At 40.5% G+C, this 18,533-nt stretch overlaps 1 protein-coding gene across 3 annotated transcripts in view; it reads left to right on the forward strand.

Annotated features, from left to right (window-relative positions):
- Positions 1 to 18,533, forward strand: part of HOOK3 (hook microtubule tethering protein 3) — a 96,804-nt gene that overhangs the window by 1,746 nt on the left and 76,525 nt on the right. For all 3 annotated transcript variants that reach the window (XM_074570919.1, XM_074570920.1, XM_074570921.1), the window contains exon 2: positions 14,649 to 14,734. In XM_074570919.1, coding sequence (XP_074427020.1) covers positions 14,649 to 14,734 — 86 coding nt within the window. The remainder of the gene's footprint in view (positions 1 to 14,648; positions 14,735 to 18,533) is intronic.

Here is an 18,533-nt window from a genome sequence, read left to right on the forward strand (position 1 = left end):
CCAATGAGAGAAGCATAAGCTTGAAAGGCTACCTAGCAAGCGGTCGCAGTCCCAATGTGTTCCTAACTCCCCAGATTTCCACATAACCAACAGACTAGCTCTTTCCTTTGCAGATGAGACTACTGTACTCGAAACTTGTAAGCTGCTGCAGAATGAAAGAGAATTTTCTCTTGTTTGGTATTAGTATGTTAGGAGTGATTTGAACTGTTGATCCTGCCCATTATCTAATTGCAGGTTGGACAAAATCATTAATGACTTGACAATATTTTGTTGAAGTACAGCATGTGTGCAGAAGTTCGCGTCAAGTCTGAGAAGACTTCAAAACTAAAAGTATTCCAGCATTCTGTTACTTAAATATTCTGTTCAGACTTGACTTTGAGGTGTTAAAATTTCCATAAAGTTGCTTTTAAAACTTCATAAGGTTAAGGTTTTGCTAGCTAGCAAGGGAAATCAAAAAATGCAGAGTCAGAAGGCAGTGGCTACTTCCCTGTTCCCCAAAAGAATGCTTTATACAGCCAAATAGAGTACAAACCAGTGGTTTGTATGTATTTGAAAGGATTGTTTTATCAACTTCCGCACATGTTCACATATGGTGGAAGTTCGAGTAGTCTTGATAGAAAAATAAAAGAAGAGTCACTGGTTCTTGTTTGTGGAGATGAAGAGGACAAGTGTATCTATATGAAGACTGTTCAGTGTTAGTGAAAATCTCCACTGATTTTTCTCACATTAAACCAAAAAAATATTGGAAAGAATTAGTGATTCGTTTGTTTGTTTGTTTTTCCTTACTATGTTTGAGGTTGGTAGTTGAGATAATTGATTTGTTGAATGGCAGTCATTATTGTTACCCTTGAAAATGATCTGCGCTTTCCTAGAAGAGCTAAACCATTGAAAAAAAAATTACCTTGGCACAAAAAGGCATCCTGGAAAAGTGGACATAAAAATGGAAAATTTAGAGAGAGAAAACACAGCAACAGGAAAAGTCTTGTGGCGTCGACCATTTGTAGGAATTATTACTCAGTCATATGATCATGTTTGAGCAGTAGTTAGTATTTATAATCTTCAGTCCTGAAACTGTACCTATCCAATGGAGTCTTGTCCTGTCTGTAGTAATGGTCCATGCAGATCCCTTTACATTTCTAACTTTTACACGCTCTCAGATATAGAGGAATAAAGAAAAGTAGCTGCATGTTTTTTAGTTAACAGAAATATTTGTAAGTCCTTCTTAAACAGCATTAGAATTAGTCAACACGTTTCGTAGATGACTATGTGAAGTTATGGGTTATTTTTACAATTTCAGTATTTTTGTGTGAATGTGGCTTTGAAGCAGACTCAGTAAAAAAAAAAAAAAAAATGAAGAAAGGTGTCTTCAGTTTATTCCAGACTACATGAAACTTGCAAAAGAGGCAATGAAGTTTTTTAGTCATGAGTGAAACTGGCTGTATAAACAAGATGCTTTTTTTGCCTGGCTTTCCCTCAAGTCCCATAATGGTGTCTGCGAAACCGTTCATTTAGATGGGAGAATAGAGCTCTCTTAATTGCAGTTTATGCATACCTGGGATGGCCAGTCTTTTCCATTACGCCAGAGATGCTGCCGGTTCTTAAGAACTGGTTTAACCTCCCAGATTGCTTGCTTCACATTCATACAGAAGTACTTGAACTGGTTTGTCTGTGTTTTAAGTAGAATAGATAAGGCTTTGCACAAGTATGAGAACCTGTTCAACGTAAACCGAATGTTTGCTGGAATGGATGTAGGGTGAAATGAAACTGCTCCTCCCTCTGCCAACTCATGATTATAATGAATGAGAATATCCCTCAAGCCTTTTACTTTGCATGCCTGTGATTCCTATTCTGGTATCTTGAAGCTGGAACAAACTGCTTACCTGTGAATATGTTTTGTTTTATTCTTTAATATTTCACCAACACCCCCATTTTTGGTGTTATGCTTTAGCTTGGGGTGTAATTTTCAGGTTTTTTACCTCTTCGTCAGCATTGTCAAATGGGTTCCTGAATACTTTTTTTTCAGGATGTTAACAGGTGGGAGAGCTTTTGCTTCCTGTGATTTTAGCAAGCGACCATGATGTTATTTTGAGGCAGCCAAGGTAGCAGCAACTCAAGTGAAACTGAGAGGACTGGAGCCCAACTACTGATATCTCAAAGTTAATATTTATATGTTACCAGTGTTTGCAGCCTAATGTAATTGCAGGATTATTACTCTACCAAAAATCTCCCAGAAGCCTCTTCTGAGACTATTCTGGGCATTGTGGTATAGTTATCCAAGCTGCATTGCAGCCAACCAAAGCAGTTTAGAAAAATATAGCTGTGAGGTAAACCTGCAATGATTCTAAAATTGTTTCAGCATATCTAAACCTGCAATAATACTAAAATTGTTTCAGCATATCTGATACAGATTCACGCCATCTTTTTTGTTTAAAACTTATGCCTCGTCCACATATGAGCACACAGATTTTTAATTTTTTTTTTTCACTTTGTGTGTGCTGTCAGGAGTGCTTTTAACTCAGATACATCACTGAGTCATTTCTTAAAACATGGAGAGCTGTCAAACGTGCATGTGGCAGTTACACTTTAATATGTCTGTATCTAAAATCAGTGTGGTATCTACAGGCTTTTGCTATGTAATCTGAGAAATTTTCTTTTTAACATAGAACTAAGATGTAATACTGAAAAGATTGCTTAGACATTGGCATGTAAACAGCAGCATTCCTCAAAGAGGTCACTGCTCTCTGTTTATAAGTAGCAGATCGCTGTGGAGATGTCATGAACTTTCTTTCCTTCATTATGATAAATATCTCTTATTTTGCAGTGTGCTGTCTCCACCAAGCTGCATCTTGCCTGCTTGCTTTATCTTCCAACCCTCAAGGCCAAATATAGTTTCTCTGAAAGGCATGTTATAACTTTTATGATAAGCGGGGATTTTGTAAACACTGTACAAGGCCCCAGTTTTGGCACCCTCCACTTCAAAAACAGTCTGACCATTTATGTGGTATCAGTCCTTTGACCTTTCTCCTTTCTGGCTGAAAAATGTTCTCGGTACAGTCTATCTCCATCTTCTGTATGGTAGTCTGTCCGCGACTGGAAGGGTTTGCCTGTGTTAGTTTGAAACATAGAGATCACGTGAGCAAGAGCTGAAGCAAATTTTGGTTCCTCAAGAGGGCTGCTTGTAAACACTTTGTAGGCACCCCTTTCAGAGAGGATAAAATCTGCTGGAATTTGCTAGGAAAGTTGTGTTTTTTCCTACTTCCTCTTCAGACTCTGCGGTTCTTGATCCTTGTGTATCTATAATTTTAAGCACTCTTTCGGTTTCTTGTTAGAGGCAGAGATTGTAGGAGACTTGCTAAGCCTGTTAAAACTCTTTCTTATTTCAATCCTTGATCGTTGACTACAAAGTTGGAGGGTTTCATTTTCTTCTGAAGATATCATCGCATCGGCATCTCTTACCTCTTGAAGAAGACATCAGATTTCAGAAGTGGTTGACTGCTGGTGATGACAGCAGGTCAAGAAGATAGTTTTGTTTGAATATGTTGCTGTGCAGACAGAGGGGGGGGAAAAAAACACTAAGCTTGCCTGCAGTCGTGGAGCATGGGTTGAGGTATCTAGCAGATCACAGCCCCTGTATCTGCTGTCACAGACTAGTAGGTTGAGCAACCTGTTTTATTTTTGATGACTTTTCACTAAGATGGTAAAAACTTGTTGCTCCACCCTTTTTAGGGGTAGTTGTCTAAGACAGTGATATTCCGATCATTTACCAAATTCTGCCTTTTTTCAATTTACTCCTTTCTGAAGAGCTGCTCTATAGCAGTGGTACATTTATAACAATCACTAGTTCTCTGAAGAAAAAACATTTAGATGTGATTGAGTGTGTGCTCAATTTTGGCTCCCAGTTCGGCCCCCTCATTTTTTGAGGGGGATTATGAGATGGTGCTTCGAGAAGAGACAGATTTTACTGCTGAGAACTGTGAACCTTAAACAGTATAAGGGAAACAACTTTTCTGTTAGCTTGTTAATTTCAAGGTGGGAGGTGAGGAGAGAAACCTGTTTCTATCTTCTTTTTTAAGTACTTCAACAGTTATGTCAAAGAGATGAAGTCAGTTCAAAATTCACGATTTATCTTTGTCTTTCTTATTATGAGACCATTTTGAGCCTCTTGAACTGGAAGATGATATTCTGACATTCTATTCTTCCTGGACCATCAAGTGTCTTTGCTGCATTGTGTTTGACTTCTGTAGAGCAATTGCAGACTTTCAAGTTGTGGAGCCAGTGAAGGAGAAGAAGAGGGGCCCAAGACTCAATTGCACTTGCTGCTGTCTGCTTTCTTGGCTGAGCTGAGGGCTCTTGAGTACTGTGGTAGTTTAGAAAGACTTAACTAACTACAGTTTGCCTCCAGAGCCTAAGTCCAGGGTTGCTTAATCAATTTAATTTGCAAGTCCGTGTCATTAATTTAAAACAAAAAACAACAAGGTTATTGGCCACACACCAACTAACACTAGGACAAGGTTAAGGCAGGAATGCGTGGATGGAAGTGAGGGGAAGAGGGTAGTAGTGTCCTTCTTGTGGCTTTTGTTGCCAACAGCCTGACCGGTCCTGCCACATAGGAAAGGGATTAACTCCCTCTCCAACGTACTGGTAGTGGTTTCTTGCCCGGCAGAGTATGCATGTGCTGTTTTCCTGGCTGCCTTACTTTGCCATACATGACTTAGTCATTCCTGTGAGTTACTTAGTACTTCTCATTTGGGACAATGGACGAGAGACAGCATGGAAACGAGAAGGAAGGTTTTGGTGGAGGGAAAAGCTGGCCAAGGTTAAAGGCAGGGGGAGTCCAGCCAGCACTCCACTCCTGCATGGGGCAGGCAAAAGCTTCTGAATGGGTACAAAGCTGGAGTTGTGTTTCAGTGGACTAGCTGAGGCCAAAAAGGGATCGCAGCTTTTCAAAGGGGGCACACAGGAAATGTTTTTGGAGTGGTGCATGTAGTGGAGCAAGTATTGCACAAAAAGATGCATTGTAAATGTGATGATAATGTGCTTCAGCCCTAGAATTCATAGGGCTCGTTCATGCCATTTAGCTGCAGTCTTCTTAGCAAGTGTACACTGCACTGGAAGTGTTGCTTTGTGTCCTCTGTGGAAGTCCTGTTCACTGTTTGCAGCTAAATCTCTCAGGGTAGCTAAGTTTAGGTACTTAAGGTAAACAAGTGGGTATTTACACTCCACGTGATGTATGTTTTGGGGACATTAGATCTGGGAAATGACCATCCGTGCTTTGTTCGTTGCAGAGTTTCAGAGTATTAAATAGTTTATAGCCTTTCCTGCACTGCTGGATTACATAAGATAAACCTTTGAGTGAACTTGTTTGCTATGGCAGCAGGGTATCCTTAGTTTTACCTCAGGATTGGAATAAGTAGAAATAAGTTTGTGTTTAACTGCAACAGAGATGATGGTTGTTTTATCAATTCTACTGCCCCTTTGGTGGTTAGAAACAAAACCAAAACCAAACAGCAGGACTTGATCACTCTGACATGGTTTACCTGATTTTATTTTATGGACAGTGCCAAAAGATGTCAGCCTATTCCATGACGGCTCCTGCCTTTCTTAAGGAATCATGGAATTTGGTCAGCCTCTGAAAAATCTTGTTCTGCATACCTGCAGAGTCTCCACGAAGTTCAAGAAAACGTTTGCTGAAATCCTGGAAATGGAGAAGACTTGAACTGCAAGATGCGCTAAATTTAGTGGTGTGCTATACGTCTGTGTTACCAGTTCTGGAGTCTGCTAAGTCTGAAATTTCTTAGGCTGATGAAAACTTACTGCCAGCTCTCTCTGAATCCTATCCTTTAGCTGCCAAGTCTTTCATACTCTTGTGATCCTGTGAAAGACTGTGTTTCCACACTGGTGAGAAAGTTTGTGTAGATATTTCAGTAGAACTTAGTGCTTTTGGATTCATCTTCTGTGCCTTTGGGGGAGAGTTCTTTATTCTACCTGTCAATAGAGACAGTACTTTTCATCTAAATTATAGCTGCAAGAGGGTGGAGTTGTGGGCTTTAAATAGTTATTCTTCTTTTTCTGTATTTTGCAAGGGGAAGGCTGTCATCTATGTTCACCTTTTTTTTTGTTTCAGTAATATTAGAAATATATATAAATTTGGACTACTAATATGCAAAGTTCTTCTGGCTAACCACTAGCCAATAAGTTAATGGACTTTGTTTTGCCTTATGCTATCAAACAGAAGCTATGCCTTGCTGCCTGTCCTTTATCTTAGTATGGATCAATTTGGGCCCAGGTTTCTAGTAGCCTAGCAATCTTCATTCAGGAAAAAATGAACGCCCCCGTAGCTGGGGGGTCAGAACTAAACGATCTTTAATGTCCCTTCTAACTCTAACCATTCTATGATTCTATGGTTTATATGAAAATGTGTGGATTATACCATAAAAATATGTAATATCCAAATTTCTGGACTTAGTTTCACCTGTTGTTTGGACAACTATTTAACTTCTATTTCTTTTGAGAATATTGAAAGTATCACATTAAGTGTCTAATAAGCAATACTTTTTATGCAGTGCTGAAGGGCTGGGACAAAATATTTAAAGGCTTTGGGACAAAAAGTATGTTATATACCTGAACGAATTAGAATTTCTGTAGGTAAAAGAAATGTTACAGAAAAATTTTGTTACTCCTTTCAGTTTGATAGATATTCTCTACTAGATTTTTCTAATTTGCAGTTGAAAGTCAATTTCAAAGATTAAACCGGCATACTACATAATCCAAAATGCAACATGGGAAGCTGGAAAGTTTCAAATACTTCCAAAAACCATCAGTAGTGGAATTGCAAGATTTAGCAGACATTTCAGGGATGTGCAAGCCAACATATATTAACCAACCTGAAAGATATAAATCACAAATCATATCACAGAATAAAGGTTCCCTCTTATTTTACCTGAAGTAGAGCTTCCTAACAGCTACCTGTGATAGGGAACAGACTGGCTCACACCTCATTGCTAGTCTTTCCCTTTAGGATCAACTGACTCAAAGACTCAACAATTTTACAATAGAAAACTAAAAGGCAATTGAAAGAGCCACCTCAAAGTCAAAGAATAAAGTAGAGCTCATCCAGGCATATTATTAGAGTTAGCTTCTTTTTTTCTGCAGCTAGAAATGAGCTTGTTCTCTACAGAAATTTCCTAAAATAGCAGCAATTTATATTGCATACATATCCTGTATGTATGATCCATATATGCTGTGCATGTATCTATATCTTTGTATACAAATGCATAAAAATTTTTATGTATATATACACAAACAAATGTGTGTAGGTTTGTATATAATACTTACACATACATACACATATAAACCAATACGTTACCCATTAGTAGTTATCCTATATCATATGGGTATATATGTGTATATACGCATAAATATATATATGTGTACACACAGACATACATATAAAACCTGTACATCCTGTATGTTATAGAATATTACTGATAGAAGTAGGTAGGATTAGTAGGCTAAGATCTGAACATAAATTTGGCTTGTTGTTAATTGATGCTGATATAGGTAGATACTGTATTCTATAAGAATGTTAGTTGCTTAAATACTTATCAGAAAGAATAGCTGGTCTTGCAGCTTAATTTCTAGCAGATGTCAGTGAGCAGGGCAGTTTCAATTAAATTTTTCACATTTTGATGAGATAACCAGGTTTAAGAAATCGGGAAAGGAGGGCAAGAGATTGATATGGCTGATTCAAGACCTGCTAGTCAGGGCAAGGAAGAGATGCACAGACAGTGGAAGCAAGGACAGGTAAGAGTATAGGGATGCTGCCCAGTTGCGTGGCGATGTGGACAGGAACACCAAGGCACAGCTGGAGCTGAAATTGGCAAGGGACGCAAAGAACAATAATAAGGGCTTCTACAGGTATGTCAGCCAGAAAAGAAGGTCAAAGAAAATGTACACGCACACACTCCGCCCTCCCCTCATAAGCTGATAACAACAGACAAGGGGAAAGCTGAGGTATTCAACAACTTTTTTGCCTCAGTCTTCACTGGCAGCCTCTCTCCCCGCACCTCTCGAGTGGATGGACTGCAAGGCAGGGACTGGTGTAGAAAAGTCCCTCCCACTGTAAGAGAAGATCAAGGTTCGTGACCATCTGAGGAATCTGAACATGCAGAAATATATGAGACGTGACGAGATGCATCCCAGAGTCCTGAGGAAATTGGCTGATGTAGTTGCCAAGCCACTCGCCATGATATTTGAAAAGTCATGGCAGTCAGGTGAAGGCTCTGGTGAGGGTAAAAAGGGAAACGTTGCAGCCGTTTTTAAAAAGGGTAGAAAGGAGGACCCTGTGAACTACCAACCTGTCAGCCTCACCTCTGTGCCTGCAAAGATCATGGAACAGAGCCTCCTAGAAGCAATGCAAAGGCACATGGAGGACAAGGAGGTGATTCAAAACAGCCCACATGGCTTCACCAGGGGCAAGTCCTGCCTGACCTACTAAGTGGCCTTCTGTGATGGAGTGACTACATCAGTGGGCAAGGGAAGAGCTTGTTATCTATCTGGACTTCTGTAGGGCCTTTGACACAGTCTCTGCCAACATCCTTCTCTCTAAACTGGAGAGGTATGGACTTGATGGGTGGACTGTTTGGTGGAGGAGGAAGTGGTTGGGTGGTCACGTCTGGAGGGTAGTGGTCAACAGCTCAATGTCCAGATGGAGATCGGTGACAAGTGGTGTCCCTCAGGGTTCTGTACTGGGAACAGTACTGTTCAATAGCTTCATCAATGACATAGACAGTGGGATGGAGTGCATCCTCAACAACTTTGCAGACAACATCAAGCTGAGTGTTGCAGTTGACGCGCCTGAGGGAGGGTATGCCATCCAGTGGGAACTGGACAGGCTCAAGAAGTGGGCCCATGTGAACTTCCATGAGGTTCAACAAGGCCAAGTGCAAGGTCTTGCACCTGGATCAAAGCAACCCTCAGTAGCAATACAGCCTGGGGAATGAAGGGATTGAGAGCTGCCCTGCAGAAAAGGACTTGGGGGTACTGGTGGATGAACACCTGGACATGAGCTGACAGTGTGCACTTGCAGCCCAGAAGGCCAACCATATCCTGGGCTGCATCAAAAGAAGTGTGGCCGGCAGGTTGAGGGAGGCGATTCTGTCCCTCTACTCTGCTCTGGTGAGACCCCACCTGGAGTACTGCATCCAGCTCTGGAGTCCTCAGTACAGCAAAGACATGGACCTGTTTGAGTGCGTCCAGAGGGGGCCACAGAGATGATCAGAGGGCTGGCGTACCTCTCCTATCAGGACAGCCAGAGAGAGTTGGGGTTGTTCAGCCTGGAGAAGCGAAAGCTCCAGGGAGACCTTCTGTGGCCTTTCAATACCTGAAAGATGGGGACAGACTTCTTAGCAGGGCCTGTAGCAATAGGACAAGGGGAGGGGTGATGGTTTTAAACTAGAAGAGGGAAGATTCAGACTAGATACAAGGAAGAAATTTTTTACACTGAGGCTGGTGAAACACTGGAACAGGTTGCCCAGAGAGGTGGTAGGTGTCCGATCACTGGAAACAACCAAGTTCAAGTTGGATGGGGCTCTGAGCAATCTGATCTAGTTGAAGATATCCCTGCTCATTGTAGGAGGCTTGGACTAGATGACCTTTGAAGGTCCTTTCCAACCCAAGCTATTCTATGATTCCAAAAAGAATTTCACTTTCTTGTTCATTGAGCACTGTTCTGTGATTTCTGTTTAACACCTACTTTTAGAGAACAGTTCTGTTATCCTCCTTTGGTGAAAGCTCATGCATCCATTTCTATGGGTTGCATTATCACTTAGGCTACTGTGTGTCAAAGAGTGCTGAAGACAGAAGATGCCCTACACTTCCTGTGTTTAATGTGACATCATTTTCATTATGTTGTCAGCTCTGGGTAGTAGAGGTGGAAATTTTTGCACTCTAATCAGCAGAGTTCACCTCCTGTAAACTCTGCCATTTGCATTTTTTTCCACAAGAAGATGTTTCTAGTTTTAAAAGGCGCTTTTTTGGGTTTCTGAAGTTCACTGGTGCTTGGAGTGTGAATGTATGTATCCTATAAATGTGGGTGTATTGAGGTAATGTTTGGCAGTTTTGCACTTATTAATAGCTTGTATTTTGAGAAAAGAAGAGACAGCATCAATGGTAAATAGTACTTTTAAATAAAACATGATTAAGTAGATGAAAGCTTGGAAAGAACTGTTGATTTATGGTGGTGTGTTAGATTACATATCATATTTTAATTTTATCTTCATCACAAATGGTGTGTAGTATTCTTTTTCATCAACTGGCTCATCTGGCTTTCAACTCAAAACAGGAATACATTAATTTTCTCCCCAGGAGTTGGTAGATTGGCTTGTCTTCTCATGAATGTTTCTGAAATGGTTAAATGGAACACCATTCAGACTTGAGACTCTTGTTCATTGTATCTTAATAATGTGTCATACTTGAACAATTCAGTTAGCAGCAATTTACTGGCAATGCCAAGATAGTGCAGTAATAACTGCTTTATGCTGTCATGGCTCTCTCATCGCACAGTCCTTTAGTTAGTAAGCTTTAGTCACGGTAGCTCTTCTACTTTCTGCAATGTGAAATATTTAATCTTTGGAAAACTTAAATTTTGATTGAGATCTGTTATGGCTTTGACCTGTGCAGGTATTTGGTGTTGAACACAGTATATATAAAAGGAGAAGCAAATGAAAAAAATAACATTAAACTCCTTCTCCTTGAAAGAATTTCCACCCTGGCCAGTAATGTTCATTGTTTGGCTAATTGAGTGCCTAACACTGTGACTGGATTGCAAAGTAACTCTAGAGATTTTAATAAGGGAAGTCTGACAACCTAAAAATCAGTGAAAATAACCAGAAATGCAAATCCTGGAATAAAACTGTTGCTTGTTGGAGAACCTGGATCTCCTTTGTTTCATACAGTCTGCTGCTGTCTTGGAAAGCATGAAAAAATAGCTTATCACATGACTATCCAACCAGAAAATTGCAGTCCTACAAAGGGGAGGAGAAAAATGGGTCAAGAAACCTTAAAGTTGTCCAGAAGCACAGGATCTGGTTATAGGATAGGAATCCAATTCTCATTTTGACAGGTCTGGCTCAATACAAGAATTTGGCATCTGAGGAAGAACACCTTTCTGTATCTCATAATTAGCTTACAGTCCTGAAAAAAGTTAATGGTTTGGTTTCCTCCAGGCATTGAAGCCAAGTGAAATTTGTTTTAGTGGGATTCTTGCAGATCTTGTAGGTAATATTGGTTGGATGCATGGAGACAAAAGTATCCATTCCTCCTTAATCTTCTCTGCCAGTTTGCTCTCTCGAGTGTTCTTGCTAATGTCTTGAGTAATGATTTGCATCCAATCCAGTGAGGCTGGTTCCTTTCTTGTTCTTACTCCTAGCCACTTCTCCCTGTCTTAGCTGTGTGATCTTTCTTCTGTGACAATACAGTATTGTTGTAGGCTCAACATGGCAGTTGTAAGCTTGCACAGTCAGTTCCAAAAATGTAGGGAAATAATGGGTAAATAATTCTAAAGGATCATTTATAGGTTGGGGAATATTTTGCTCTGATAAATAACTAATTGCAACTGGGTTTTACCTTTTGTTGTGTTGGCATATAAGGTAACCAGTCACACAGTATTTTGTGTGCTGAGAACCTCTAATAAAGATTTCAGGTATTATTACAAAAGAATACATAAAAGGTCTGTTCTGCAACTGCACCAGCATTAAAAGTCAAACTATATGTATAATCACTGTGCAAAGATCAGATCTTTCGTTAATTCTTAGTGTTTAGAAGGAAAAGGTCCTGGAGGGCTTCTTTGTCTTTGGGGATGAAAGGGATTGGTGGAATTTTTTCGTGTGTGGTTTTTTTTGTTTTGGTTGTGGTTTTCTCTTAATTTTTTTTTTCCTCCAGCTTCATTGCGTGCTAGATTCCTGCTCACAACTTTTGTCCTTGTCTTCAACTACTGTCTTTTGAGAACTGAGTGTTTGTCCAGTTCTCTGACTTTCATATCAAGAGTATTTTTCATGAAATACATTTCTGCCTCCTATGCCTAGTAGCTAACAAATCATTGCTAGTCATATATGTAATCTGAAACTGTAATTTGGATTTTCTAAGGTTCTGACTTCCTGCAGGAATTATTTAGTCCCCAGTGATAAGCCTCCTTCGCATTGAAACAGTCACCTGCTACTCCTTATTTCAAGTTTGTGTAAAAATTGACAGCTTGTGTTCATGGACATACGAATCAGACATCTGGATTAATATTTAATAAAATGACATAAAAGAACCCATTTCTCTTGTTACATGAAAGGTGATGGAAGGTCTTAAAGTCTACTAGGGCTAGTGATTGAGCCAAGTGGTTGGTGTTTTTTTTCCTTTTTTTTTTCCTCCAGACTTTTGCCTGGTAGAATCATAGAATAGTTTGGGTTGGAAGGGACCTTTAAGTGTCATCTAGTCCAAGCCCCTACAATGAGCAGGGATATCTTCAACTAGATCAGGTTGCTCAGAGCTCTGTCCATCCTGACCTTGGATGTTTCCAGTGATAGGACATCTACCACCTCTCTGGGCAACCAGTTCCAGTGTTTCACCAGCCTCAGTGTAAAAAACTTCTTCCTTGTATCTAGCCTAAACCTTCCCTCTTTTAGTTTAAAATCATCACCCCTTGTCCTATTGGTACAGGCCCTGCTAAAAAGTCTGTCCCCATCTTTCAGGTATTGAAAGGCCACAACAAGGTCTTCATAGAATTGTTAGGGTTGGAAGGGACCTTAAAGATCATCTAGTTCCAACCCCCCTGCTGTGGGCAGGAACATCTCCCACTAGATCAGGTTGCGCAGAGCCCCGTCCAGCCCGGCCTTAAAAACTTCCAGGGATGGGGCTTCCACCACCTCTCTGGGCAACCTGTTCCAGTGTCGCACCACTGGTGAAGAACTTGTTTGTAACATCCAATCTGAATCGTCCCATCTCTAGCTCTAATCCATTCCCTCTAGTCCTACCATTACCCGACATCCTAAAAAGTCCCTCACCAGCTTTCTTGTAGGCCCCCTTAAGATACTGGTACCCGCTTAAGAGACCACTATAAGGTCTCCTCAGGGCCTTCTTTTCTCCAGACAAAACAACCCCAATTCTCTCAGTCTGTCCTCACAGGAGAGGTGCTCCAGCCCTCTGATTATCCTCGTGGCCCTTCTCTGGACATCTTCCAGCCCGTCCATATCTCTCTTGTAGTAGGGGCTCCAGAATTGGATGCAGTACTCCAGGTGGGGTCTCACGAGAGTGGAGTAGAGGGGGAGAATCACCTCCCTCGACCTGCTGGCCATGCTTCTTTTGATGCAGCCCAGGATACGATTGGCTTTCTGGGCTGCTAGCGCACACTGCTGGCTCATGTTGAGCCTCTTCTCTACCAGCACCCCCAAGTCCTTTTCTTCAGGGCTCCTCTCAAGCCAGTCACTGCCCAGCCTATATCGGTGCTTGGGATTGCCCTGACCCAGATGGAACCTTCCCAGAAACTTCTCTTGTCCAGGCTGAACAACCCCAACTCTCTCTGGCTGTCCTGATAGGAGAGGTACGCCAGCCCTCTGATCATCTCTGTGGCCCCCTCTGGACACGCTCAAACAGGTCCATGTCTTTGCTGTACTGAGGACTCCAGAGCTGGATGCAGTACTCCAGGTGGGGTCTCACCAGAGCAGAGTAGAGGGACAGAATCGCCTCCCTCAACCTGCCGGCCACACTTCTTTTGATGCAGCCCAGGATATGGTTGGCCTTCTGGGCTGCAAGCGCACACTGTCAGCTCATGTCCAGGTGTTCATCCACCAGTACCCCCCAAGTCCTTCTCTGCAGGGCAACCTTGATCTTCTCTTACAGTTGGAGGGCCCCCACTTCCTGCCTTGTGGTCCATCCACTTGAGCAGTGCGGGGAGAGAGGTTGCCAGTGAAGTCTGAGGCAAAAAAGTTGTTGAATACCTCAGCTTTCTCCTTGTCTGTTGTTACCAGCTTATGAGGGGAGGGCGGGGTGTGTGTGTGTACATTTTCTTTGACCTTCTTTTCTGGCTGACATACCTGTAGAAGCCCTTATTATTGTTCTTTGCGTCCCTTGCCAATTTCAGCTCCAGCTGTGCCTTGGTGTTCCTGTCCACATCGCCACGCAACTGGGCAGCATCCCTATACTCTTACCTGTCCTTGCTTCCACTGTCTGTGCATCTCTTCCTTGCCCTGACTAGCAGGTCTTGAATCAGCCATATCAATCTCTTGCCCTCCTTTCCCGATTTCTTAAACCTGGGGATAGAGAGCTCTTTATTCTAAGGAAGCACTCTAGAAGTATTTGAATGGGACAACAGAAGGCCCGGTCACTTTCCAAATTAGAAAATGCTGTGGAAAATTTACATTTTGGAGAATATACCACTGTTTTTTGTAGCAAAGTTTACAAGTTTACAAAAACAAAGGTGGGGATCCTTGTCAGTAGTTTGTTTCCTTGATTGCTCTTGAAACTAAAGCTTCTTAATTCCTACCATGTATTCTAAATGTGTAGGGTTTACTCTGTTCTATTTGTTATTTGGTAGTATTTCTTTTACTTCTGAACATCCCTTGACCTTGAAGTAAAATAATGTAACCTTTTCCTTTCTCCCACAGATCCAGACATTTGATGTTGAGGCACCATGCCAAACCGTGGAAGATTTAACAAGTGGGGTTGTCATGGCCCAGGTTCTTCAAAAAATGTAAGAATTTTTTTATCTAATGAATTAAATACACACGAATTTATTATCAATACATTTTTCTGTGTTCAAGCGTGTTTTGGTTCAAACTTGGCTGGTGTTCCGTAAGGATGTAGCTTTTCCTATGCTTAGACAGTACTTTAATCTGGAACATGAATAATACAGTTTTTTCTTTATAGTTTTCAGATAACTATCTTAAATGCAAAAAAAAACCCAACCCAAAAGTCCTGTTTTATGGAGGTATTTATTCAAATATGAGCTTACTGGATTGTAATTGGATTAAACCTAAGCTTACAAAATGAAACTTTTTTAAAAAGTTGGAACCAGTGCAAGGTAAGGTATTGGCCCTGACCCTTGTTTGAAACTACAGTCAGTATATCAATAATATTATATATACTGTCATTTCATGCATTAAAACTTCTGTGATAAATTGGAACTGTCACTTTAGTTGTTTGCAGAGTTACTATGTTCTTGAAAGTAAGTGAAGGAATAATAGCTGTTACATTAGATGTTTTTGTTCTTTTGACCTTTAAGATTAAATAGCACAAAATGTGTTAGTTCACCATCTCAGTGTAATATAGTATGTTTTTGGGACTACAGATACACATCTGAAATGTATCTATATGCAGAATTACCTGTTGTTACAGAAGGGCAAGGGCTTTTTTTGTACATTAGGAGCTTAAGCAGCATTTACCAAACTCAGAAGCCCTAATAGAGCATGCCAGTTCCTACAGACCTTTTTTAAAAAAAAAAGATTTGCTTTATTCCTTTTAACATGTTGAGTCTTGAGTGTAAATGCAGAATAAAATGTTTTGTATGAAACTTGTTGAAAATGAAGACTGAGCAGGTACGGAATAGAAATGAACAGCTTTCTGTTAGAGTTATTCTGGTTTACATCAAAGAATTGTACAACAGTTGAGGTTGGAGGCACCTCTGGAATGTTTAATCTAACTCACCTGCTCAAAACAGAGTCTTCTAGAGCAAGTTGCCCCAGGATTGAGTCCCATCAGATTTTGAGTATATTCAATTGCTCTTGCAGTTTTAAAAAACAGAACAAACAAAAACCCAAAAAAAAAAGCAGGGGGCATTTTTTTCTCTGTCTTTAGATGTAATTACTTGTCTTTCAATTTGTGCCCACTGCCTCTTGTCTGTTCACTGGACATCACTGAGAAGATTATGTGTGGGTATAAAGAAGGAGCCATCAGGTATTTATACATAGGATTGATAAGATCCCACTGAGCCTTCTCTTATTGAGGTTAAACAGACACAGCTTGCTCAGTCTCACCTCATATGACAGATGCTCCAATCTCTTAATCATCTTAATTGCCCTTTGCTGAACTTCCTTGTATGTGCAGGTCTCTCATACTGGGAAGCCTAGGACACAGCATTTCAGAGTGCTATCACCAGAGCTGAGTAGTACGTCCCTTTGCCTGTTGGCAGTGCTCTTCCCAGTGCAGCACAGGATGTGTCTGGCCTTCTTTGCTGCAAGGACACATTGCTGGAATGTGTTCAGCTTGGTTTCTACCAAGCTTCTTCTCTGCAAAGCTGCTTTCCAACCAGTTGGCCCCCAGAATATACTGGTGCATGTGGTTTGCACTTAATTTTGCTGAAACGCATAAGGTTCCTATCAGCCCATTTCTCCAGCCTGTCAAGGTCCTTCCAAAAGGCAACACTCCTTCCAGTTTTGTATTATCTGAAAAGTTGCACTCTGTTTCATTATCTAGGTCACTATCAAAGATATTTAATGGTGTTGACCGCTTGGGTATGCTGCTGGTGGACTGGCCTCCAGCTGGACTTTGTGCTGCTGCTCATAATCCTTTGAACCTCTTATTCCATTGAGAGGGGTAAACTACTATTTCTGTAATGCGTGTTCCTTGAAATTTGGGTGTCTTTCAGTATAGCTGCCTCTTGTTTAGGGTTCTTCATCAATGTGTGTTCGTTACTATGAATGAAGAAAATGCAGTCAGTGAAGAACTCAAATTAAGTGAGGTACAGCATTGATGAAAACTGAAAGATTTTGGGGTGATCCAGTGATCTGGATATATATTTATAGGAGAGTAAGGATACCATTGCTTCTTGAAAACTTAGAAGTTTAAAAGTCTGAAGTCTGTATTCTTTCTATTTTTTTTTAACCTCCACCTTCATAGGAAGAGTTCATTGGAGGAGGGGAGGAGATAGTGGGAACAAGAAGAAATTAAGACAGTAGTTTATGATGAGGAACAGTTTCAAAGAGATCCCTAGTTCAGGTAGTTAGTTGCTTTAGATATACAGAAAATTTGCACAACACAACTGTAGGATTTGTTGTCAGTAAAAAAAAAAGGGAAGAATATTCAGCAGCTGATTAAAAACCCGCTGTGCCTTGTGTCAAGTGTTCAAAAGGGGCTAGCAGCTCCTTCCATTGCTCTCAATTTTTTGTGCATTATTCTTGATATTTTTTGCACTCAAGGTAGCAGCCCATTTGTAAGTAAGGGCTATTCATCAGGAGTAACAACTCACGTAGCAGAATTTTCTGTAATAAAGCTGATGGAAGAGGCTGTGAGAAGGAGAGAGTACAGAGGGAATTACTGACACCTTCAGAAGCTTTTCAATGATGTAGTGTGCAGTATAAAACGGCAGAAATGTGTACTACGTAACCGAGCATGAACATTTTGCTTTATATTCAGTCATTAATAAACAGGTGCTGGTAAATCCCTCTCTTTCTTTTTATCATGAAACCTTTATCTTTGAATTTCAGATTAAAGTACCATTGAATGGAATTCTCTAATGCCAACTATATTATCTCAGGGGAAGAAATTCAGCCTGTGTTTTAGCTTATCTTTTTTTGCTCATTTGTGTTCAGATGTAAATGTTACTGGTCTCTCTGACTAGAATTGATATGAAATACAGTAAAATAAGATGCCTATACAAAATCAGTGTTGATTATTATTTTACAAATGCGGTACTCCAGGAGTAAAGATTGGAAGCAAAAGAAAACATTTGAACTATCTATGAGTAGGCTGTCTGCCTAAAATCACGTAGGTTATGCTGTTTAGAGCAGATAGAAGTGCCATAGCTTATTTTTGAATTGCATCCTCTTTTTCTTCATGTTTTTGCGTAGCCTTTGCTGGTGTTACTCATGGTTTCACTGTCTGTTCATATCCCTAGAACAGCATGATTCCCTGTTTTATACTACAGTTTTGAATTTTCCTTTCATCCCACTCTGGAGACTGTTTAGTACCAGGTGACCCTCTTGTTTTAATTCTTTCTTTGTCTGTCATACTGACCTTGGTAAATGTAAGAGATGGTATATATTTTAATTTGTCATCTGTGCATTGTGCCCTACTTAATGAATTATTCATTATACGTTGCAGGATGCTGTGTATGTTTTGACACATGCAGAACACAAAAGCCATGCTTTTGTATGTCGCTGGGGGAGGGAAGTTTTTGTAAACAGACATTTCTTTATGCAGCTTACTGTACCACTGTTAAAATGAGTAATAGTCATGAGTTATACTACATGCTCTGTGGGCTGGTTTTCTTCAGAATATTTCTGTCTCTTGGCATCTATGATGTGGAGAGATGATTGCTTAAATAAAGGAAAATTTGCATACAAAATAAGATGGAGATGGTATAAATGAGCACTCCTGAAAACAACATCACATGAAGTGATACAGCATTAACAACAGCATAAGTATCTTGTACCCTGAAGAACAGTCACAGTTATCTGCAGTAGTATTCAGATACTAGGCAGCAATCAACTGATAAACAAATAACTTTATGAATCTGAAAGTTATCCACTGGAAGAGATTGTCCAAGTTTGGAT

Source organism: Larus michahellis, chromosome Z, assembly GCF_964199755.1.
Source record: "Larus michahellis chromosome Z, bLarMic1.1, whole genome shotgun sequence".
Classification (NCBI taxonomy): domain Eukaryota; kingdom Metazoa; phylum Chordata; class Aves; order Charadriiformes; family Laridae; genus Larus; species Larus michahellis.